The sequence below is a fragment of the Oculina patagonica genome, chromosome 4, assembly GCF_052425735.1.
Source record: "Oculina patagonica isolate OP01 chromosome 4, crgOcupat, whole genome shotgun sequence".
NCBI classification, from domain to species: domain Eukaryota; kingdom Metazoa; phylum Cnidaria; class Anthozoa; order Scleractinia; family Oculinidae; genus Oculina; species Oculina patagonica.
Window position 1 is genome coordinate 58929637 of NC_135761.1, and position 22939 is coordinate 58952575.

A 22939-nucleotide genomic window follows, 5' to 3' on the forward strand; every position below is an offset into this window, starting at 1 on the left:
CTACAATGATCATGAATGAACGAAAGTTGTGAAAGTAGGGGCATTTTTCAATGTGAACCTAGTATGCCTATTCCTTGTTTTGAGGATTATCTTTAAAACAAACGACAATTATTTCCCGTGTAGCAGAGCGCCCAGTCACACTCTTCGTCATGATGGGTGCATGAAAAATAAAGATCTTATAACTGAGCCCGTTTGAATTCTTCTAAATTGTCTTTTTAAAGGTAGATATACCTTCAAGTGTTTTAGAGCAGACAAACCATGGTACATTTGCCTTGTTTTTAATTTCAGCTGAAGGGTAGTAAACAGTACGGCCAGCTCGCGGGAAAAGCAACACCTCAATGATAGGTTAAACATATATTCATTATAGGGTAATATTGCAAGTAAAGGTTTTACTTGAAGTACCCATTTACAATCGGTATGACACATTTACTCCTTTTCATGTATTTTAAATGATTAGAATATTTAAAATACAGAAATTGTGAAACTGTCTTCGGGTATTGTAACAAGCCGTGTCACGCAACGGCTAAAGTAGTGATAAAGAAATGCCAAAGCGGGCCACTAAAAACCTTTTCCACAGAGAGTTTTTTTAGATATCCTATTAGATAAGTGTCTAGTTAACCCATAAAAATTTTTTCTTCGATATTTTAAGTTATCGCGCATAGAAAAAATAGCAGAGTTTTACTGCATAATTTCGCTCGCTACTCATTTGCAAATGTTGCCTTTGGATTTATCCCCATTTCAGGCTAAAAATTAATCTCGATTTGTTTTATTTTTCACTCAGTCATACAATAAAGACCTAAAGACATTATAAATATTATTGACATATCAATAAACAGCTGCAGTATAACGCGCGAGGCGATCAAACTTTGAATAAAATCAGTCAAACCGGAAGTGGATTTTGAGCCCAATTGGGGCAAAATCTTTTTTTTTTGCATATTTCTACGAAAGGAAGCTGTATTAGGAAAAACTAACTGCAGTCCGTTTGGTTTCTCACTAGGACCTATCTATGGGCAAAATATGAGCGAAATCGATTTTTCAATTTGTGCCGGTGAAAGGCGATATTAGTTGATTTTTGGAGAAAGTCGCACTTAAGGTCACTCCCCTGAAATAGAACTGAACACAATTTTTTAACCAAACTTGGCCTACTGGTAATTACTTTAAGGGAACTTAAATTTTGAAATAAAAAAGGGGGGTCACCAGATTTGTTAAGGAGCAGGAAGACCTTGTATATTCCATATAATTCCTTTAAAATTCCTCTGCGAATACTAGCAAAGTACACGTTTTTAACGATAATTTATTTTTCAAACACATGAATTGATCTGTTTTCATTTTACAGAAAGATTTTGATCGCTACACCTAAAATATGAGAAAAAATTGATAGGTCACCAGGCTCGTTTAGGAGAAAGTGACAATTAACTTCTCTCGCGGACTAAGCTGCATAGAAAAAAGCCGCCATTTTGTTGATGTGTGTGCGCGCGCGCTTATTACTCGTAAAATTCTGCGCAGTAAGGATGCGCAATGCAATACAGGGCAATGACCTTAAATACAATCGGACGCAGCAAACGCAACAACCATGATGACGACTTTTAAGTCGAGAACGTTTGTTTTTGATCCATCTTTTAAATTTTGTTCCTATTGCTTAAAATTTTTTAAACATTTTATCATTTTAGCGAACATTATGTTCAATCTAACTTTTGATTGTAGATTTCTACAATCAAATGAAATTCAACATCTTCCCAAAGGGATATTTACCAACCTTCCAAAATTGCGTGATTGCCTTTCCATCGTTCTCGATCTTAGCGATTTTTCTCTGTCTTATAGATGACATAGATAGATACAACTTGAAATGTCTTTCCGATGTTTCTACCCGTGTTTGAGTTTGATAATGCTCTTGCATGGGCAAACTGTAGTGTTTCTCTTGATTTCTTATTAATGAATTCGTAGGCGACATTCCAGTGAAGGTGCTAAAGTTTTGAAAGGGATTCTGTGTAAACGAGGCTTGTGGATGAATTTTGAGTGGCTTACCTAACTAGATTTAACCTGTTTTGGTGATAGATTGACTGTATTCGTGATGGTATCAAACTTTTACTTGTAGGTTTCTACAATCGAATAAAATTCAACATCTATCTGACAAGATTTTCTCCAAACTTTCAGCGTTGCAGGAATTGTAAGTATGTTTACCTTTCCACCGTTCTCGATCTTAGCGATTTTTCTCTGTCTTAAACAATAGGTGTAAGTTGACTTGTCTTTCCGAAGTTTCTACCCGTGTTAAGGATTGTATTATGCTCTTGAAAGGACAAACCTTTAGTGTTCCTCATTAATAAATTCCTGCAGTGAAAAATTACGTTGAAGGTACTAACGTTTTTAAAGTGATTTTAGGTAAGTAGTAGATAAACAGACTTGTGGATGAATTCTGAGCGACTTACCTAACTAATCAGGTATAACCAGTATTGGTTATACTAGTTGTTCAACGTGCTTTAGTTGATCGATCAGGGGAAGCAGCCTTGTTTTAACCATTAAGGGAGAAATCAAAATCAATCTTTGCTCACAGGATTGTAGGCTGACAAAACAAGGCTTCCATGGAAGTCATGTTTTGGAAGCCTGTACTTCCAAATTTGTAATAAAATTTTTCCTTTACATCTTAGCATTCCTAAAAAAACATTTTGTTCACTAATAATTTACAAACTGAAGCAGGTTTAAAAGGGCGTCTTTAAAAGCGTCAGTAGGTGTAAAATCGAAATAGATTGGATTCTCTGGGCAAACTTTCCAGAGTTTAGGCACGGCTGACATAAAAGTTCTAGCTCTTACAGTTTGTTTTACGCAATTCATGACTAAATAGGTAATGTAATGTAATGTAATGTAATGTAATGTAATGTAATGTAATGTAATGTAATGTAATGTAATGTAATGTAATGTAAAACTTTATTTAAACACAGAGAATCGTCAGTTAATTAAGCTTGAGTAAAAAACTAAAACTAATTACAGTTGCTTTACATGATTGCCGTGTGGGAATCCGATATATCAGCTACCTACTTAATAATCTGCTTAAAACTATTAACCGATATAGCATTTTTTAGGTGTCAATCATGGTAACCAATGCATGTGGATGGTTATGGGTATGTTTTGGATATCCGTAATATGGTCTTTTCCTCTTGCAGGCGTCTTGATTCAAATAAGATTCAATATCTACCGACAGGGATATTTGCCAACCAAAGATGGATGTTTTTGCTGTACGTCTATTTAACACAGTTCATAACGGGAAATTGCTTTTGTGCAAAACCACCTCATTGGCACAGTGTCTGACGTGAAACGCGAAGACATCAAAGGACATGAACCCTGCATGAGACTGTTTATGACCTTTGTTATGTTTTACTTTATAGACAGGAACTCACCACTTACGAAATACCTTTATCACAAACTGTAAAAAAATTTTGGTGTGATATCTGCAGCCAACTCTCGAGATGTTTGTATCCAATTGTCTTGCCTTGCAGCAAAGGAAATAGTTGATGTCTGTAAAAAGGCCAAACGATGGGCATTTGAATTAACAATTTGAAAGCGTTATTAAACCGCAAACGATCGATCAGCCAAAAAGGGACATGCTCCACACATTCCGGGATAAAATCACGTGGCCTTAAACAATTTTCTCGACGGCAAAACACATACGCCATCCCTCCATTTTTTCTTAAGAAGAGTGACGACTGTATATTCGCTTATCTTTTAATAGGAGGTGCTGATAAAATGAACATAAGACTAAAAATGACGAGCACACGATTCAGGAGACTGGCTACTCACTTATATATTTTATCCATTTTATTTGTTTTATTTCTGGCCAGTTTGCGCTTCAAAGTTAACCCTGTTGACACCTATTATTTCTTAGAGAAACAAAATGTCACTTGTAGTTTTCCAGAATCGGACTAACTGTTTCTTTTCTTAAAGGAATATGTCACGGAATGGAATCCAACGTCTATCTCCCGGAATATTCCATAAGAGATTGATATTATATATATTGTAAGTTGTGGAAACGCGTCTCGGATCTTCATGGACACTCTTTCTTGACATAAATAACTAGGGCACTGTTAATTCGTGTGGTTTGTATTCCCAACTTTACTGCTTGATATCCCGGAATGTCTTGTTTAAATACCCCATATTCCGTTAATTTTTCCCACAATTATCCCATATCTCTATTTTTTGTAACCTTAAGTTTTCGTATCCCGATAACCCCTCTCCCCCCCCCCCCCTCCATTACTCAAAATTACGATAAGGAACTGTAAGGGGACCGCGGGCCCCTAAGTTGGTTTTGCCTATGGTCATGGAACCATTGAAACCAGCGGACAAACGAGATTGTGACATAGCTGGAATTTTGTTCCCAATAGCGCGCGCTCACATTAATTTTGCTACTGGAGGTCACATGACATCTAACAATAAAACTGTTTCCTGCCATAAAGTCTCTGAGCGGCCAACAATGCAATTTCTATGACGTCAGGGGGTGTCAGTGCACTGTCACCCGAGAATGCTGACTAACGACTGCCTTTCTTTTAACATCTTCCTTGTGTTATATAACAAATCACTTAATGACTGGCCCCTCAGGAAAGCAGTTAATAGTGTTCCCCTCTAATCTCATTGATATTCTCGGCAATCAAATTCTATTGTTTCCCTCGGGATCAGTCATTAAGTGTTAAGAGGGTGTCTTTCTGAAAACACCCACTCAAATTCGCGTCAAAAAGTAATTTTGCCTGAAACTCTGGCAACTGAGAGACTTTACCAAGGATAAAACTAGAACAGATTTGGTTTGATTCAAAATGGTTTTCTGGCCGTGTTAGGAGCCCCCTTCGGGCCCGCCGCAACGTCTAGAAAATTATAAGCCGCCTTTAAATATTTCATTCGCATCGAGCACCGACAATTTCTATTTCAATTTGTTCATAAACATTTCTAGTTTTCTAGGAAAGTAGCTAGGTTTCCCTCAATTTATCTAGAAATGCGAAATCGAGGATATAATGACCACTAATGATCGGCATCGAACAAAGGTTGAAAATGACCTTGATTTAGAAGCGAATGTTTCAATTTCGGGACCTATCTGATAACTCTACCGCTACACAGCCGAAAAGTGTAGTCCTTTATCGGCCAAAATATGCAAAATTCCATGTATATACGTTTTCAGTATTTCAAAAGATATGACAGTTTGTATCAGCACATGTGCGATAAATAACGACATTCCGCTAATATCGTCGTTCAGCTCGTCAGGAGAACTACCTTTCCTATTTTATTAACTTGTACACATATGTATATGTAACGCAGTGCCCCAAAATTAATCTGGAAAAGGCGAGAAAAGGTTATGGGTTTGGGGGGAATAGAAGAACGTACCAACGTTACTTTCCAACTTGAATAAAATTTATTTGAAGTCTAGCTTTAAATGAAGTCCATCGTAGGGTGCTCAAGCAGCTTCATGGTACATAAATATGAAAGCTCCAATTCGCTGTGGAGTGTATTCCTTGGTCATTATAACAGGATAGTCAGTATCGTTTATATTTTACGGTTACACATTTGTGGATAATGCATTCCGTTCCTTTGCAAGTGATTGAATGCTAAAGTGAAAAGAATTCCCTGCTGTTACGTTAATAAAAAAATCCGTTCTGTTCCCTTGCAGGGACTTGGAAGCGAATGAGATTCAACAACTACAAGCAGGAGCATTAGCAAATCTAAGGACATTGGTGTACCTGTACGTTCGTTTTACATTTATAAAAAAACCGTGTTATACTCCAGATGTTCCAAACATTTATCTTTAATTTGAATTTCGTTGGGTGTAAATAGTATGCGAATTGCTCATGTAACGAACCCTGAAATCCGTGTCAATCTTCACCAGTTTTAACATGCAGCATCTTCTACCTTTCTTTGTTACTGTTCGGTGCTTGATGTGTGTGAAAGGGGTAACAGTTGGTTATCGAAAGGGGTACCTGTTCTGTTTTAAGTGGTGTATTAAACGTTTAAGGTTTGGACACCAACCCCCTTTCCCCTCCCCAATTCACACCCTCATGGTGTGTAAAAAAAATATTGTTACGGTTACTGACGGTTACCCTTTCAGAGTTGAAATCTATCTGCGAAGTTTATCTGCGAAGTTTATAAGGCTCGAGCCAATCGTTTTAAACATAGCTTTTCTCCTTCTATGGCAAATTTTTAATATAGTTATAATAGATTTTAAGACTTGTATTTTTAATAATTTATCTCTTGGTAAATGTTTACGCAATTCAGTTTTAGACTGTCATGTAAAAATATGAATAAATCTATCTATCTATCTATCTATCTATCTATCTATCTATCTATCTATCTATCTATCTATCTATCTATCTATCTATCTATCTATCTATCTATCTATCTATCTATCTATCTAACCTTGAAGCGTCTAACATCAGTTGTTTGCTGACAAATTTTCAGAATTTCCCTAGTTTCTTGTTATTGTCAAAAACAAACTTAGCTTCTTAAAACACACATGCTATTTTTGTTCACCCATCTGTTTACTTGGAATCATTTAGGGATAAGATAAGACACAGAAATATTCCTTTACTCCTCCCTTGACCAGTAAGTCAGCCTTTCATGTCCTTTTTTTCTATTAGTCTATCTAAATGTCTCTACGTCTGTAAGTCTGTCTGATCTTCTGTCTGATTTTCTGTCTTATTTTCTGTCTGTCTGTCTGTCTGTCTGTCTGTCTGTCTGTCTGCCTATGAGTCAGTCAGTCAGTCAGTCAGCCAGCCAGTCAGTCGCTTACTCAGTCACTCAGTCAGTCAGTCAGTCAGTCAGTCTGCCTGTCTGTCTATCTGTCTGTCCATCTGCCTGTCTGTCTGTCTAGATTGATTATTCGCCTATTTGCTTAAACTTGCACTTGTACATTTATCTTGTAGAAACTTAGCTGAAAATAAAATCAAGGATATTGCACCTGGCGTTTTGAAATCTTCCCTTTTACATTTGTAAGTAACTTTTATGTAAGTACTGTCTAGTTTTAAGAAATTGAGGTGTAAGCATGACTGCGCTTGATCCGGCTGGTTAAAGTATAAAAAAGCACATAATAATATCGTCAAAACACACTAATAAATTATGAATTAATTATATGAATGAAGGGAGAACAAGAGGAAGAGCATTTGTTTCAAGCGTTGTTTTCAAAAACACAAAAAAGAGATGAAAACGTATGCCCGATCTTTTCAATTTAAGGTCGCGCAGGACCCTTGCAATCATTTGTATTTATTTAAAGAGTATGCACAAATTAACTGCGACGACTGAAGCCGACAAAAAACAAAATGTTCATGAGAATATATTTCTTAAGAGTCTTTTCGCGGCCGGTTTTTTTTTTGGTTTTTTTTTTTTTTTTTTTTTTTTTTTTTTTTTTTTTAATATTTTTTTTTTTGTTTTTTTTTATAAAAAAAAAAAATTTTTTTTTTTTTTTAAATTTTTTTTTTTTTTTTCGTCACAAAACTGACTTTTTTTTTTTGAATAGATTACAAAATATGTTTTTTCTTAATTTATAGAATTGATTTGTTTTTAATTTTCTGCCAGTGCAAGCGCGGTTTTTATTTAAAGTCCTTCTTAAAGTTCATTGTATAAGTAATTACACGTTATTGGTCTCATTTTGTGTCCCGTGCGCTGGAACGTAGCAAATTCTCATAATTTGTCTGGTAGATTTAAATATACCACACGTTGTTGTAAACACTGACTCGGAAGATATTCGACAGCCTCAAAACCTGCAATTTTGGTCCAAGTTTTTCTCTGCCGATAAAGAATTTTTTCTTAGTTGATTCGCGAGGAACATAATCTTGGTGTACTCTATTGTGTTCTGGCAAAAGCGAATTTTGAAAACTTTCTTTTCAAAAAGAAGATAGCCCGCTTCAAAGTTTAGATTTCACATAAGCCAATAGCTTCTGGCAGTTTTCGAATTTGAGAATTTCGTTCTTGCCAGAAAACAAAAGATTTATCACTAGGTTGTATAGTCATTAAATTCTGTGCGCTGTTCTAGCTGAAAACGTGGACACAAAATTCCATTATCTGCAGTTAAACTTTTAAGAGCTTGTAACATCACAGTAAACGGCCATCTCTCAGTAAAAGGACAATCATAATGTAATTCCATCATCCGCTAATATCCTTGATAAATTTTAGAGGAATCGATGTTCAAAATATAGCCAGTTAAAGCTTCACAAGCGGTATCCCGTCAAGAAATTCGGCTAATGAAATTAATTTGCTGAGTTTTGAGCATCGATTCCTCTAAAATTTATCAGGGATATTAGCGGATGATGGAGATGTCCGTTTACTGTAATGTTACAAGCTCTTAAAAGTTTAACTCCAGAAAATGGAATTTTGTGTCCACGTTTTCAGCTAGAACAGCACACCGAATAAAATGATTAAAATAGCTAGTGAAAAATCATAACCTCTTTTGTGTTCTGACAAGAACGAAATTTTCGATTTCAAAAACTGCTGCTTGGGTTTAAAGAGAGTAAAAATGTGACATATTAACTTTGAAACGTGCTATCTTCATTTCGAGAAGGAAGTTTCAAAATTCACTCTTGTCAGAACACAATAGTGTACACCAAGTTCATGTTCCTCACGAATCAACTCTGGAAAATTCTATAATGGCGGGGAAAACGTAGACACAAAATTGCAGAATTTTCCGCTTCCGAAGACCTTCCGTACGAAATTCTCGTGATAAGGGCCCTTAATTAATGTTGTCTGTTTCTCTAACTAGTGTACCTGTCCTTTATGCTTTCCTTAGATTTCTGCAAAAAAACCTTTTAAGCGCTATATCAAATACAACATTCTCCAACCTCGTAAACCTGCATTATCTGTAAGTATAATCACTGCATCTATAACCACATTGCGCATAACAACAACAACTACAAATAGCCCTTATGCATGTTTACGTCAGACTGGTTGTTTCACCACCAAGCCTCGCTTTCAAAGTGCAAACTTGTAAACATTATCATGAACGAATTCCCAAAGCAGCAAAGATGAAAAGAATACCCACGTGAAAACTGCATGAAGGTGGCGAAAGGTTGCGAATAATTTGAGTAAACGAGACTTGAGCTTATGACGTTATCACGCATAAGGCCTATTAAGAGCAACAAGCTTTATTTGCACGTCCATAAATCGTTACATCTTTGCAAAAGCAGAAGGCAATTAAAAGACAATGATCGTTAGCATACAAACAAAAACTAATACTAACAAATAATGATCATAATAATTATAGAAGTAAATTAAAAATATCCCAGAATCATTTGAAGCAATTGTTTTAAAGCTTTTTAACTTTAGCAGTTTTATACCGAGAAGAATGTCAGACCACCACAAGATAACATTTGCCATGAAATATCTTCCCATATCACAACTAGAGTAATGACGTCATCGATCACGTGACAATTCCCAAATAAGCCTTTATAGTTGCTGTGACAAGATTTCGCTATCGAATTGAAAAAAAAAATAGCATATTTGAGGTTTTGTTCGTGCGGGACATTTAAAATTGTCAGGTTACGTCTGGCATTTAAAAATTAAGGGGGCAGTGCACATGAGCGCAAAAGTCGGAAGACTACGCCGAGGGCCGCAGAATCTCGACGTTGTATCACACGGCAACGAAGCTTTGCGTGTAGGTAATTTTCAACATGAACTTGTTTTAATGACCAAACGAGGGACATGACGTCATCAGTCACGTGGCCAGAGTATTTTGAATATTTTACATTTCCGTTTTTCAGAATAAATTGGCAAGTTTGCGCTGTGGCTCTCTAGAAATCTTTATATTTTATTGCGTCTGAGTAATAATACCTCCATTTTTTAGCATAAGTAAACGAAAAGTGAGCCAGAAGTTTTGAAATTGCGTAAAACAACAGGTATTTTAAGTTTAAATCGAAAAGGGGACTTGCCTTTGAGAGTTTTGAAGAATCCCTTTTCAACGAAACTGTTATTTTGCCGAAAGTAAAGTTAAACGTAAATACATAAAGGAGAAATTTTACGCCAATAGCATAAAGTTGGCGGCCGTCTTGATTTTCTTCTTTCCGGGGGAGTCAGTGTCGTGTGGTTCAGTCGGTAGCCGTCGGTATTAATTAAGCAAACCTCGAACGGTTTCGTGTAGGACGAATCGTGAAAGAGTATCGAAGTTTTTACAAATAATAAAAAATAAGTATCATTCAAATAGCATGTTTTGTTAGGTTAAGTAAAAGAAGAAATGTTTCAAAAGCGCTGCGCGGTCGTCCCGGCATAAAGTCTGCGTGTGGTTCCCCCTTGCGATCGATTCATAGACTCAGTCCGACTCGACGCGATGGTGGCTAAGAATTGTTGTTTAATGCTGTTTTTGACTATTTCAACCTGAACATTGCTTTTGGATTATTTTTCTTCAGTTGAACACAGCTTAAAAACTCTATTTACCTGTACTTTATGCCTTGTAACGAGGGGAGTTTCGTTCAAGTTCACTTTTATGCTGTTGTACGAGTCGATACGTCATACTCGAGCGACCTTTAGATTTGAGAACGAGTACGGAGCAGTGGAATTTTCATCCCAAAGTTGGCTGATCATAAAAATTCTGTGATTGAATGCTATTTTGGAGAATGAGATGAAACGTTTTAAATGCATTCGCTGTCTCTGTACCAAAAGTAAACCGATGAATGCATGTTTACAAAAGTCACACTGCAGCCGACGCGAGCCGAGCGAGACAGCCTGCTGTTCCACGAAGACAACCCTCGTTCAAAAATTTATAACTTTGAAAAGGAAGAAGTGATGTATTTCTATGATCTATGAGCGGCGTTAGCCTGGTAAGCAATAGTTTCACTTAGACAGTAGGAATAAATACCCGGTAGTGATATTATATAAGTTAAGAAAAATAGCAAGATCTAACAATTAGGTGCTTTGCATCCGGTATTATTATTTGACAGCATTTTATGTTTATAATTTGTTTTATTACAAATCAAGCAGAAACTCGTTCTGTCAAAACCCATCGAGTTTTAGCATGATTTGGTTGGGAATACCTTCATGGGGAATCCCCCTCAAATAAACAAACTCAGAACCAAATTAATTTTCTTTAGATTTGTTTTGATAAAACACAATACCAATTTTTTTCTTCAGTTCATTACATGGCCCTTCCTTCCAGTTTTGTTTGCCATTAACCGTTCACACTAAAAATTTGCTTTTAATTTACCCTGCGAATACATACATCATGAGAGGGGCACAATGAGGCGTGGCTCTATTTGCAGGCTAGGAGGTTTTTGTGGACAAAGGTTAAGTGTCTCAACCAGAGGTTTTTGAAAAATGTTTACATCACTGTTAGTCTGGGACTGTTAGACGTGCACCTTGATGCATAAGAAATCTTCACAATTATTTGTACATAAATTATGCTGCAGTCAGCTCACACCTTTTCATCACTTAGTACCTGTAAGTAGCACATCAAATGGTTTTTTTTCCTCTTAGGCGATGACTCCAGTCTATCGCCTTATGTCATGGGCTGTCGACCAGTTCTGTTGCACGCAGCTGACCGATCGAATAGGGCTGGCAGCTAACTACAGGAAAAGCCAGTCCTGAACAGAAATAGCCATGAAGAACACAAAGCAAAATACTCCTGGAAAGTTAAAAATAGGCTTAATACAAAATATAATGGAAAGAGACAAATTATATTTGAGGAGTTCTATTAGATTCAGTAAACAGACATCTTTTACAATTGGCCTGTGTGAAACGGTTATAAGACAGCGTTTGACCTCATTCGCTCGAGAGAAGTATGGAATATCATATATCAGGCTTATACCAGATGTCATGCTACAAGATTATGTAACTTTTGTTCAACAGTCATTCAAAAGACAGAAGTTGTCGGCTACTTTTAGTATATGTTATTTCTTGAAAAAACTTTTTAGACCCCCTTGAGAAACGTCATCTACTCTGCATGCACTGCTTGCCGTTTATTTTGTGGTTTTATAAAACTAATAGGCATACCACTGCATGTGTACTATTTAGTTATGTATGCACACAATTTCGTTTAGTATGATAGCTTGAGTCATGTTATAGCTCATCAATAATTCAATGCTAAACTGTTGACAGTTTGTTAACCCTTTAAGCCCCAGTATCAACATATATACCTTACAATTCCAGTTATAAGCCCCCCCCCCCCCCCGCTTATATGTCCCCCGGTTATAGACCCATCTACCTGAAAACAAAAAATACGTCCCATTATAAGTCCCCCCCCCCCCAAATATAAGCCCCTCTCTGTCGGATGATAGTACCGGACATGCTTCTTTATTATACGTTTTTAACCAAAAAAACTTATTTCGATCAACACTCCTGTGGCTCGTCTCAAAACGTTTTTATTTGTTCCGCTTATACGCCCTCCCGGATATAAGCCACTCCGCTGATAAGCCACACAAAAACCCTGGGGTTGAAGAACGTCAAAAAACCCTGCACTGAGAAAACGAGTAAAAAATCGTATAAGGGAAGCCACGAGGAAAAGAAATTAAGCCAGGGCATTATTGTGATTTCTGATGTTAAAAGCTTTCGAAAAAAATCCTGCACAAGCTCTCAGCCCAAGAAAAAATATTGCACAGCCTGAAGGTGAAAAAATCATCTTGCCCAGAAAAATTGAAAAATTGCCCAATAGACACTCCACCTACTCTGCTAACATCCTCCCACCCCTCCCGAGGGGAAACCTGTAGTAGTTCCCAGGTTTTTACAAAATTTTGGTGCAAAATTTAAAAGGAACTTGCCCTCAAGATTTGACACAGTGATGTGTGAGCATGTTATGTTTTTGGTGCAGGAGTGCAAGCAAGGAAGGAAGAAAAAACAAACTCTTTATAATGAAATTGTTTAAGGTTTAAAACGTTATATTGTGAAAAACAATAATAATTTACTTTTACCGGTTTCACTTGTAATAATACTTATGAATCACTAGTTGCATATCCATGAAATTATCAGTGAAGCTCATTATTTCCATATTTTAATAAGGGATATTCGGTGTTCAAATTCATTATTTATCGCTTAAAAAAATGTTTTCTTATTTATTGACATTTTAGATTGCTGAATGAGAATCGACTCCAGGTAATCCCTGATCAGGCGTTTAAGAACATGAAAAGGCTGAGAATAATGTACGTGAGTGTAAAGTTATTTTGATAAAAAATAAACAATGATTTTAACAATGACTTTAATTTCCATATATGGAAATCAAAGATAGATGAATGGCTGCTTTCCAGTGCAATTTGAAATATAAAAGCACGAATAACAGTGTTAAAAAACCTAAAAATTTTGAAGCATAAAAGTATGAGATTCCAATTTAGGGATTTTTAATTAATATCACTTCTATGTTTTATGATGGCTTTTGTATTCTAGCATTACATTACATTTGATTATTTTAGAACGCTAAAATCCAAGATGGCGGACTGAATTGAAACCAGACCATTTCTCTTTGTAATTTTATTATTGCCCTAAATTTTTCCATCTTGAAAAATTCTTTTATCAGGGAATTTAGAGCGAATGTCCACAAAAATCAAACATAGCTCCGCAAGGCTTAAAAAAATCAAATTCGCTCTCGTTTTGTATATGGGTATCCCTAGTAACGCTATGTAGTTTTTTTTCTTTAATTAGTTTTAAATTTTCGAGAAAAATGAAATTATCGATTTCACCTCCAGCCTCTCTTTGGAGAGATTTTGCGACTCCCGACACAATTGAAAATCGACCATTTTTATTCGAGTCGCGCCGTTGAAACTATTGGGCGCAGAAATTTTTTAATACTGCCAACTTATTATATAACTATTCGTTGTCTAAAGAATATTTTTATAAGTATTAAATAAATTTAATTATTAAACGGCACACAAGACTAAAATAATCTCACACGTTATGTTGGTTGGTTGGTCAAACGAATTGTCGTTTTTTGACCATGTGCCATATATCAGAATTCCACGAGATTTAGGATTTTATCTATCGAAGGATAAATCTCAAAGTTTGGTTTGGGCCAATGAATCTGTAATCCTCAGAAATGTTTTTTAAAATAGCACACAAAAGTTAAAGAATCACGCCAGCTTTCGAATGCATGACCAAAAGTCAACCACTGTATTTGCAATTAAAATCACTTTAATGTCATAAAAAATGTTGTGGTTATTCATCGTGGTAGAGTACAATAATAAAGTATTATTTCGTTTGTCTCACGACGTATCACGTGTGATGGAGATCGCAACGTTTCGACTGCATACTGCTAGTCTTCATCAGGCGATAAGGTCGACTGGTTGTGCGTTAGCTTATAAAGCACACGGCTGCGCTGTGATTGGTTGGTTTTCAACAGCTCTGATTGGTGCATTTCGATCCTCAGTGTTCTGCATGCTGGTGTACTGTTGCTCCCTCGGCGGTCCGCAGTCGTACAGTTCTCCTGTTGTTGTGTTTTTTTGATCGTGGGCATCCATGCTTCAGGAATTTCAATTCCACTGTCCCTGTTGATATTATTAGGGTGAAGTCTTATGTGAATCGCCTCTTTGACCCGGCGTGTGTACCAGTGCGAGTCACGATCAATAAACTTTACCTCATTCCAAAGCGGGTAGTGTCCGGTGTTGTTGGTATGCTCTGCAACGGCAGAAGTCTGGGTGCGTGCGAGTCGGATGTCCCGGTCGTGTTCTTTGATCCTATCTTGCATAGGTCTTCCAGTCTCGCCGATGTAAACTTTGCCACATTCACAGGGAATCCTGTAAACAACGCCACCTTGCTTAGTCGAATCAACAGCGTCTTTTGGCCGTACTAGTCGAGCTATCAGCTTTATTTAGGCATGAAATAATATACCCACCTTTACTTCATCATGATATCCTGACTGTTGCAAGCGTTTCTTTCCTTACAATTTTTTTAGCGGCGTTCTCAGTACTTACGGATCCAAATTTAAAATCTGATCAATGTAGGTCCAATAGGGCGTTAAATTTCTTAGTTATTTTTCCTTTTTTTATGTGAGCCGTTTCCAGGCCTCATTTTGAAACGGAGGAAAACTGAAAGCAGCTGGGAATTTCCTGTCAATATTTAGCATAAGCAAATAGGATTAATAATAGCAATCAACAATCAATCAATCAACCAATCAGTCAACTTCTAGTTCTAATAATATCCTTATTACAACATTTTTCTTAATATGATTCCTGTAGAATGCTTTCAGATAATTCTATCAAGACTATTGGATTACAGGCTTTCACCATTTCAAGTGGAAATCTGTTGATGTGAGTGGATGTTACTATTTCTGAATATTAAATTGCAGATGCTTGCTCGTATGGTGGCTTAATTACGTGTTAAATCTGATACATAAAAAAATTGTGGTACATAATAAAACATTTGACACATGGGAGCTCACATATGTAGCATGGCCAGTCCTCTGTCATGGATCATGTAACTACAGCAAAAACGTACAGTTTATAGATTGCAAGAATTATGCATTTTTATTTTGTTTACAGAAAGTCACCGAAGTTTTCATGTTTTCACTGGTGTAAGCTTACGTTCAGGCTGAATGATATGAGACCGAAGCTTATCCGGGTATCCGTATCGTAATTTCTACTCCTTCCTCGAAGGGTTGCCCCCCAGCATTAAATTTGCCGGTACTCATTTGTACACATGGGTGGAAAAAGGCAGAGTGAGAGTTGGAGATCTTACAGTAACCCCGGCCTGGGGTTGAAACCAAACTGCTCGATCCAGAGTCCCGTGAGAGTCCAGTGTGCCTTCAATCAGACTAGCGTCAAATCGCTCAAACTGTAAAAAAATAATTTCAATTGAATCGTTGTGTTTGTTTGTTTATTAGATATATGATACGGACAGAGTTAAAAACAGTGAGCGTCCAATCTTTTAATGGCATCGATAATCTTACCGCTAGTATGTAAGTACGACACAAAGTTCTACACACGGCCTTTTTTTTAAATAACCGCAATATATATTAAGTCTTCATGCATGATGTGGTAAACTTCAAAATAGCCAGGCTGGAATACTTACGATAAGCGTAAACAGAATGAAAAACACTACAATTCAATGGTATTGAATCATGCTTTCATTCAACAATTAGACGGCAAGCTCGAGGTTTCTATCGATTGTTTGCATAACCCAGCTGCTGCCTTTTGGCAAAACGCGCGATCTGATTCAAGGATCATTAGACGGCTCTTGGCGATCAGTTTTTTTTGCAGAATTTTATCAAAAAACATTCAAATAATCAACTCTAGCTATATTTTGCGTTTAATAGATGGACAGCTGGGTTATGCTAACACAATTAGACGGCTCACTAGGTTAGGTTTAAGTTTTTAAGTGTTTTTAAGGTGATGACAATTAGTAGAGGAGACTTTTCCTCTCAGCTAAACATTTAAGACACGTTAATAAAGTTTTTCATTCATTCATTCATTCGCTCTCGGTTTCTACCGGCTTTTGATAGTTGATTCGGGGCTTCGCCCCTCACCAACTATCAGCCGATACAAACCTCGTGCTTGCCGTTTAATTGTTAAATAGACGGCACCTGTGTAGCCAATCAGATCGCGCGTTTTGCCAAAAGTCAGCCGCCGGATTATACTAATACCAGATAGTCTTATTTGTGTGTTTTGGGATGTACTCTTGACTATTGAAATGTAACCAACGACGTTTTGTGTTTTGTAGAAGCATGGACGAAGGAAAAATTGGAACCTTGAAATTTATGGATGCAGATCAAACAGAGCGTTGCAGAATTCACCTGTGGGTAAAATTTTGGAAGACTTTTGATTTTTCTTGAATTGTCCTCCACGATAGACTTTCATTCTCATATGTCTTTTGTATGTCCCCGAAATAAGTGGTTTAGGGCAAGATAACTCCGACTACATCAAAATCTACTTCGGGATTGGAGATTTGATAGAGAACGTGTTACTCAAGGCTTTTAGTCAAGCTGGATTTGCTAAAAGAGACCAAGATGAAAACAAGCTACTCCCATGTCCCACTGGAACATATCTTAATTCATCTGTCACCGATTCCAGTAAACTTAAGTGTTTGGAATGCCCTGCAGGTACCTTTATAATAAAAAATAAGAGCGACATCATTTAAAACGTATCGGTATCATTCAGTTTGTTTGTTTGTTTGTTTTGTTTTTTTTTTTTGTTAAGGGGGAGGGGGGACGGGGTGCAAAGAAAATGGTTGCCCAATCTTCCAAGAAAGGGGTTCATTTAGAAAACGCTAACAACAATTTAACATTTAAATTATGACATTAGCCACATGTATGCAAGTATAATGAATTTAGAAAATTCAAGTAAAACGAATTTAGAAAATCAAAACTAAAAACATAAAAAACTTTAGAATTCGCAATACAATGAAAAAAAAAAACGTTTAATATGAGTAGTACATGTTCGCCGAGGTTACCTTTACTGAGAAATAAACAAATAATACAAGCAGTTTAATATAAAGGGAAAAGCGACCGGGGGACGAAGGTGATTTTAAATGAGCACATATATATTGGTGCCACGGACGATACCTTTAAATAAATTCTGGAGTAGAAGGAACAGAAGGGGTATCAAATGGTCTTTGCGAGCATTTGCGAGCATGCGAGCACAACGTTTTTCTTTGCGAGCACGAGCATTGACAAAAATTAGCCTTGCGAGCAACGAGCACTTTTCAAAAACCTACCTTCACTAAAATCCGAGCATGCGAGCACTTGTAAAATTGTGCGAGCACGAGCAAACGAGCTCTCATTAAATTTTGCGAGCATTGCGAGCACTGCGACATTTTGAAGGACCATTCATGACCCCTAACAGAAGGACGTTTGACGTGTCAGGCGTGGTTTCCCACACTATTTGTAACAGAACCCTCCAAATCCTTCCAAATTGAAGGAAAGCTCAAAATAATAGTTGTGTAATGTAGATAAACAACAAATGAGTAATCAAAACCCGAAAATAACCAAGGATGGTTTCGACTGACGAAGATTAAGACGGATTACTGACAAACTTGAAAAAACTTGCCAGTTTTTTCAAGATGGGTTATCCGTGACTGAGCTCCTTTAAATGGCAGTTCTCGACAAGTGAGGCTTCCGTAAGAACAAACCACGATTCTATCATTAGCAGCCTTGATAAGCTTACCAATCTGCTCTTCTTATAGGTGGATTTTACTCAGACACTAAAGCTTTTGTCCACGACAGTTGTTTGAAGTGCCCCAATGGCACATTCATCCCCTACAACAAAGCACCTGGAGTAAGAGCACGAGATTGCATTGCTTGTCCGCAAGGTAATACCTATAATCAAGAACTAATATGTTTTAAGGACGTTCGCGCGAAAATTTTCTTGTCGATAGATTTTTTAAAATTTTTAAAGCAGTCAGATAATAAGTTACTTGTGTTGGAAATGCAAAAAAAAGTGGGAGTCACCGACTTCGTTTCAGAGATAAAGTGTGTGGAAAACTACCCTGATTCTGAGAAATTGGCGAATGCAATTCAACATGGTTTACAGGATTTAAGTTAAAAATATCAACGATGAGAAAAGAGAGGCAAATGATCTTAGTCATATTTTGTAGAAGTGGATCTGTTGCGTAAAAAAATTCTTGTGTTGCCACCTTCATTAGGGATTCCATTTTATCGGGAAACCTTATTTAAACCGATTAGAAATCATTTTCACAAGAAAGATAACAACTGTTTAGAGAAAGGGCAATCGACAGAGTGAAAATTTCACCGAGCAAAGGTGTAAACAACAAATTTCTAATCGCTAAATTGTCTAGTAGTGGCGACTGACAACTACGTTTGCCTCCCGGGACTAACCACAAATTACCGTCTATTATTTCCGCCGTCTTAGCAAAAACAATGGTTGAGAAATCGACCTACACAGGGGATTACTTGATTGACAGTACGTTACGCATGCTCTGTGTTTAATTTTAAGCTTATTTGCATTTTCCCGTGCGACGCTTTTCAATGGGCGCGTTTCCGTAATGTTTTGGAAGACGACTTAACCCTTAACCCCAAAAAAATCGAACTTTTAATCGATAGATTTTTTTCATTTTTACGCAAATAAACGTAGATAATCGTCAACAAAAGTGATCCGTTCAAAAAAAATGTGGGGTCACCGACCATCTAAGAGAGTTAATCGCAACAAGGTTCACGCGACGACTACCAGCCCTATATGTGCTTAGAAAATTTCTTCAGCGCGCGCGCTCGTGCATGACGTGGCGTGACGTTGAGACATGAATTACGTGCGCAGTAAGGATGCGCATAAACAATTAGCGCGAACGTCCTTAAAATGCCGCTTGTTAAAATGTAGGCCTTCTGTGAGCATAACTTGCCTTTTACCGCAACAGAAGACATTGCTTCTGTAGTGAATTTTGTCACAAATACCAAACTACAATAATTGCTGGTCCCCCTAAAAATCCTCTCCTGTTCTCTCTCTGCAATATATTGACGATTGCAGCCATGAAACAAAACATCGACGTGGAAGCGACTGAAATCGTCGGTGTAATACAGAGAGGTAAAAATAGTGTTTTAAGACGGTCAATAATTACATAATAGAGCATTACTTCGGCTCACGGTCTCAGCTGCCCGCAATATACCCAACAATGCTGTGAGCTTAAGTAATTATCTTTTAATTATAAACAGCGACAGTAGATGTAGTATGATATCTTACGATATCTTCCTTTTTATGGTTAACAGGAACAGACACCAACGCGTTTGCTGGGTATCGCGCTTGTAAATGTTTGCAAGGATTCTACCGAACTCATCGGTTTGAAGGATGCAAGCCATGTGATCAAGACGGATTTAAATGTGAAAACGACTATGTTACTCTCAAGACTGGTTATTGGTGGAAATGGAAAAATGAAACATACAAAATACTTTACGAAAATTTTACCATGAACCTCATTAACATCACTTACAGCCCAGTTCAAAGCATCAACTCTGCGATAATTTCTCGTTCCCTCCAAGAGTTCCCATACACGTTGCCTAATCCACACAAATGCCCGAGGGAGGACTCATGTATGGGTGGTCTAGATTCCCTTTGTGATGTTGGCTATGAAGGTCCATTGTGTGAGGTTTGCAGTACAGGATACTACAAACAGTTGCAATCATGCAAACTGTGCCCAACAAAAAAATGGATGATTTTCCAGTTGTCAATCTTGGCGGCAGTAGTTGTAATAGTCGTTGCAGTATTGGTGTGGACAGGTAAAAAGAAAAGCAAGAAAAAAGAAGGACGCTCTTCAGTGGACATCATCCTTGGAAGGCTTAAAATTATAATTGGCTTTTACCAAGTTACATATGGAGTTTTGGAAGCATTTTCGTACATTAAATGGCCAGACTCTCTTGCGCTGATTGGAAAATATTCCGAGCTCTTGCAGTTGAGTGTTTTTCAGATAGCACCAATTCACTGCCTCTTCTCAAATTTAAAAATAAACGCTTTTGGAAGTTTGTTTGCCATACTTGCCATGAATGCTGGTGCCATATTCCTGTCTTTTCTTGTTTACGGACTGAGAAAGCTATTTCTGTTGCGGAGCACTTTAAGCGAAGAACAGAAAGAGAAGAAGGCTGCCAAAACCAAAGAGCTAATCTACCGAAACTTGTTTTTCTTCCTCTACGTGACATACCTTAGTACGTGCTCAAAGACGGCAAACGTGCTTCCCCTTGCTTGTCGCACACTCTGCCTCGACGATAAGGAGGAAATGTGTCACATATACCTTAAAGCAGACTACAACATAAAATGCCAAGGTCCAAAGTACAATCGTTTGGTTAGCGTTGCGTACTGTGCCGTGCTTTACATAATCTTTCTTCCAACTGCATCTCTGATAGCTCTTTGGAGACAACGTAAGGCACTCCGAAGAAATGAAAGCCAAGACGAGAATGAAGCATTAGAGTATCAAGATCCAGGCACAGAACTTAACACAGGATTACGATTCCTCTTTGAAAACTACAATTCTCATTCCTGGTATTGGGAACTAATTGAGACTGTTCGAAAGGTTGTTTTGACATCTGGTTTGATACTTGTAGGTGGAGAGAGTAGGGCTTATGTTGGACTGGCTTGTGTTATGTCGGGACTTTACGGGATGTTCTTCGCCTATATCAGCCCTATAGTGGATCCATTTGAGAATAAGTTGATGTTAACCTCTCTCGCGGTCACATTCGTTAACTTAGGCATTGGAGCAGTGAGTAAAATTCCAAAAGAGAGTATACCGGCCTCCATAGATCCATACGTGGACAATATCATGTTCAAGATACTTGTGTTTGGCGCTAACTCGTTAGTGATTGGTCTTCTCGTGGGTAATTATAAAATTGATTTATTTTCTACAAAACGGTTACATAAATTTGCATAAATTAATTATTTAATTAATTAATTAAATTTTGATAAATTAGGTTTGTCAGTGAAATGAAAAGTGTTCTAGCTCTTCTAGACAAATTACACAAACTGATAAAAGTCAGACAATATGCTAGAGACCCAAACTGAAAGACGAGTGCTGATGGGTGCTGATGTTCAAAACTGAACAAGATTTAAAAAGCCTGACATTAAAATTGTGTTAAACTAGACTTCTGTGACATAAATTAATTTTTGGCTTGCTTTTTGTAAATTCCCGAAATCATGTTTTCTCGTGTTTCAACTCATGCGATTAAAGATATAGTTTTAGAATTACCAATCGAAATGGCATACTTATACTTGTATATTACATATACTTTCTTTTACATTGAAGCAAGTACGAGATCAAACGCGTATAACGTTCAAGGATTAAAGCTTTAGGCAAAATGAAACGAACGGTTGTTGTGCGAAGCTATGAGAAACCCATCAAAAAACATCAGCAATCAATACAATGAAATTTATTTAAATTCGAATTTACAGAGTAACAAAAAATGCTAGTCGGCTCCGAATGAAAACAACAACAACAGGAAAAACAGGTTAAAAAAGATATGCTAAAACTATTTAAAAAAAAAAAATCCCTTTGGGGAACTCAATAAACTTTATTCTATTCTATTCTATTCTATTTTATTCGTCAATTATAGTAACAATAAAAAATTATAAAAAAAATAGTATATCTCCGTCAGTTTTAGAACAACTTAACTGACTGTGTACTTTCGTCACGAAGCCAATTATTTTTCCCTTTTTTCAGTTCAGTACTTTGCATACATTTATCGCTACATCAAAGAATGGCGCAAAAATCCACAATGGTCCTTTTCTTGTTGTCTGGCCATGGTCCTGCCTCTTACAGACTTGCAGGGAGAAATACGTGGATTGGCTGGAAGAAACGTTCTTAAGCAACAACTACAAACTGGTAAAGCTAATATGCCATCGGTGTCTGGCAGTTTTAAAGACAGCGGGGCAGTTACCTTTGGTCTTAAAGAGGATGAAACAGACCTGATGACCAAAGCAAGAAAACGTAATAAAATGAACTATGGCATGAGAGAGGAGAATGAAGAACTTATTTGCAGTGTTAGTTTGGCTGATGGGAACAATCTTACTCATGAGCTTCCAAGACAGGTAGACAACACGACACTATGAGTAATTGCGTTAATGACTATAGCATAAAGAAATAGGTCAGAATAAAATGCGGATATTAAATTAAGTTATTAAAATCAAGCTTTGGCCACATCCGGGTAAAAGTATAATTACCAGGCTAAATACCAGTCTAGAATTATAAGAAGAAAATTAGTATGGAGTGTCAAAGGCGTATTACGCCGATTCTGGTCGTAGTTGAAGCTTTCCAGCTGTGTGCTTAAACATTGAACAAATATTACATTATGCGCATGCGCTAAAGTAAAATATTGTACATTCTAATAGATAATCTTCATCAAAACCTAGCTCCTGTGTAAAATATTGCTTTTCTAGCAAATTAAACTAAGGTTAGAATCAATAGGGTTAAGGTTTTTGAAAAAGAAAACTACCTTTTACAACGCCGAAAATAAGCACACCTACAAAATATATGAATAAGATAAATAACGCTCCCTCGTTTTTGAATTTCGCATTTGCAGAATAACGTTGATTTGTTTCGATCAGAAAACCCCCTACCACGTTTCTTTTTTTTTTTTTTTTTT

General features: G+C 37.0%; 1 protein-coding gene across 3 annotated transcripts; it reads left to right on the plus strand.

Moving 5' to 3' along the window:
* Positions 1-1936: 1936 nt before the first annotated feature.
* Positions 1937-22939, plus strand: LOC144650882 (uncharacterized). 3 transcript variants are annotated; one of them, XM_078510654.1, is made up of 14 exons: positions 1937-2167; positions 3159-3230; positions 3937-4008; positions 5645-5716; positions 6894-6959; positions 8750-8821; positions 13011-13082; positions 15108-15179; positions 15752-15826; positions 16588-16662; positions 16758-16966; positions 18049-18174; positions 19583-21178; positions 22018-22939. In XM_078510654.1, the coding sequence occupies exons 2-14, from the start codon at positions 3220-3222 to the stop codon at positions 22404-22406; spliced, it is 2907 nt and encodes a 968-aa protein (XP_078366780.1). In that variant the 5' UTR covers positions 1937-2167; positions 3159-3219; the 3' UTR covers positions 22407-22939. The 3 variants fall into 3 exon arrangements, with proteins under 3 accessions (XP_078366780.1, XP_078366779.1, XP_078366778.1); XM_078510652.1 differs by lacking the exon at positions 1937-2167 and having other exon boundaries at positions 2887-3230; XM_078510653.1 differs by lacking the exons at positions 1937-2167; positions 15752-15826 and having other exon boundaries at positions 2886-3230.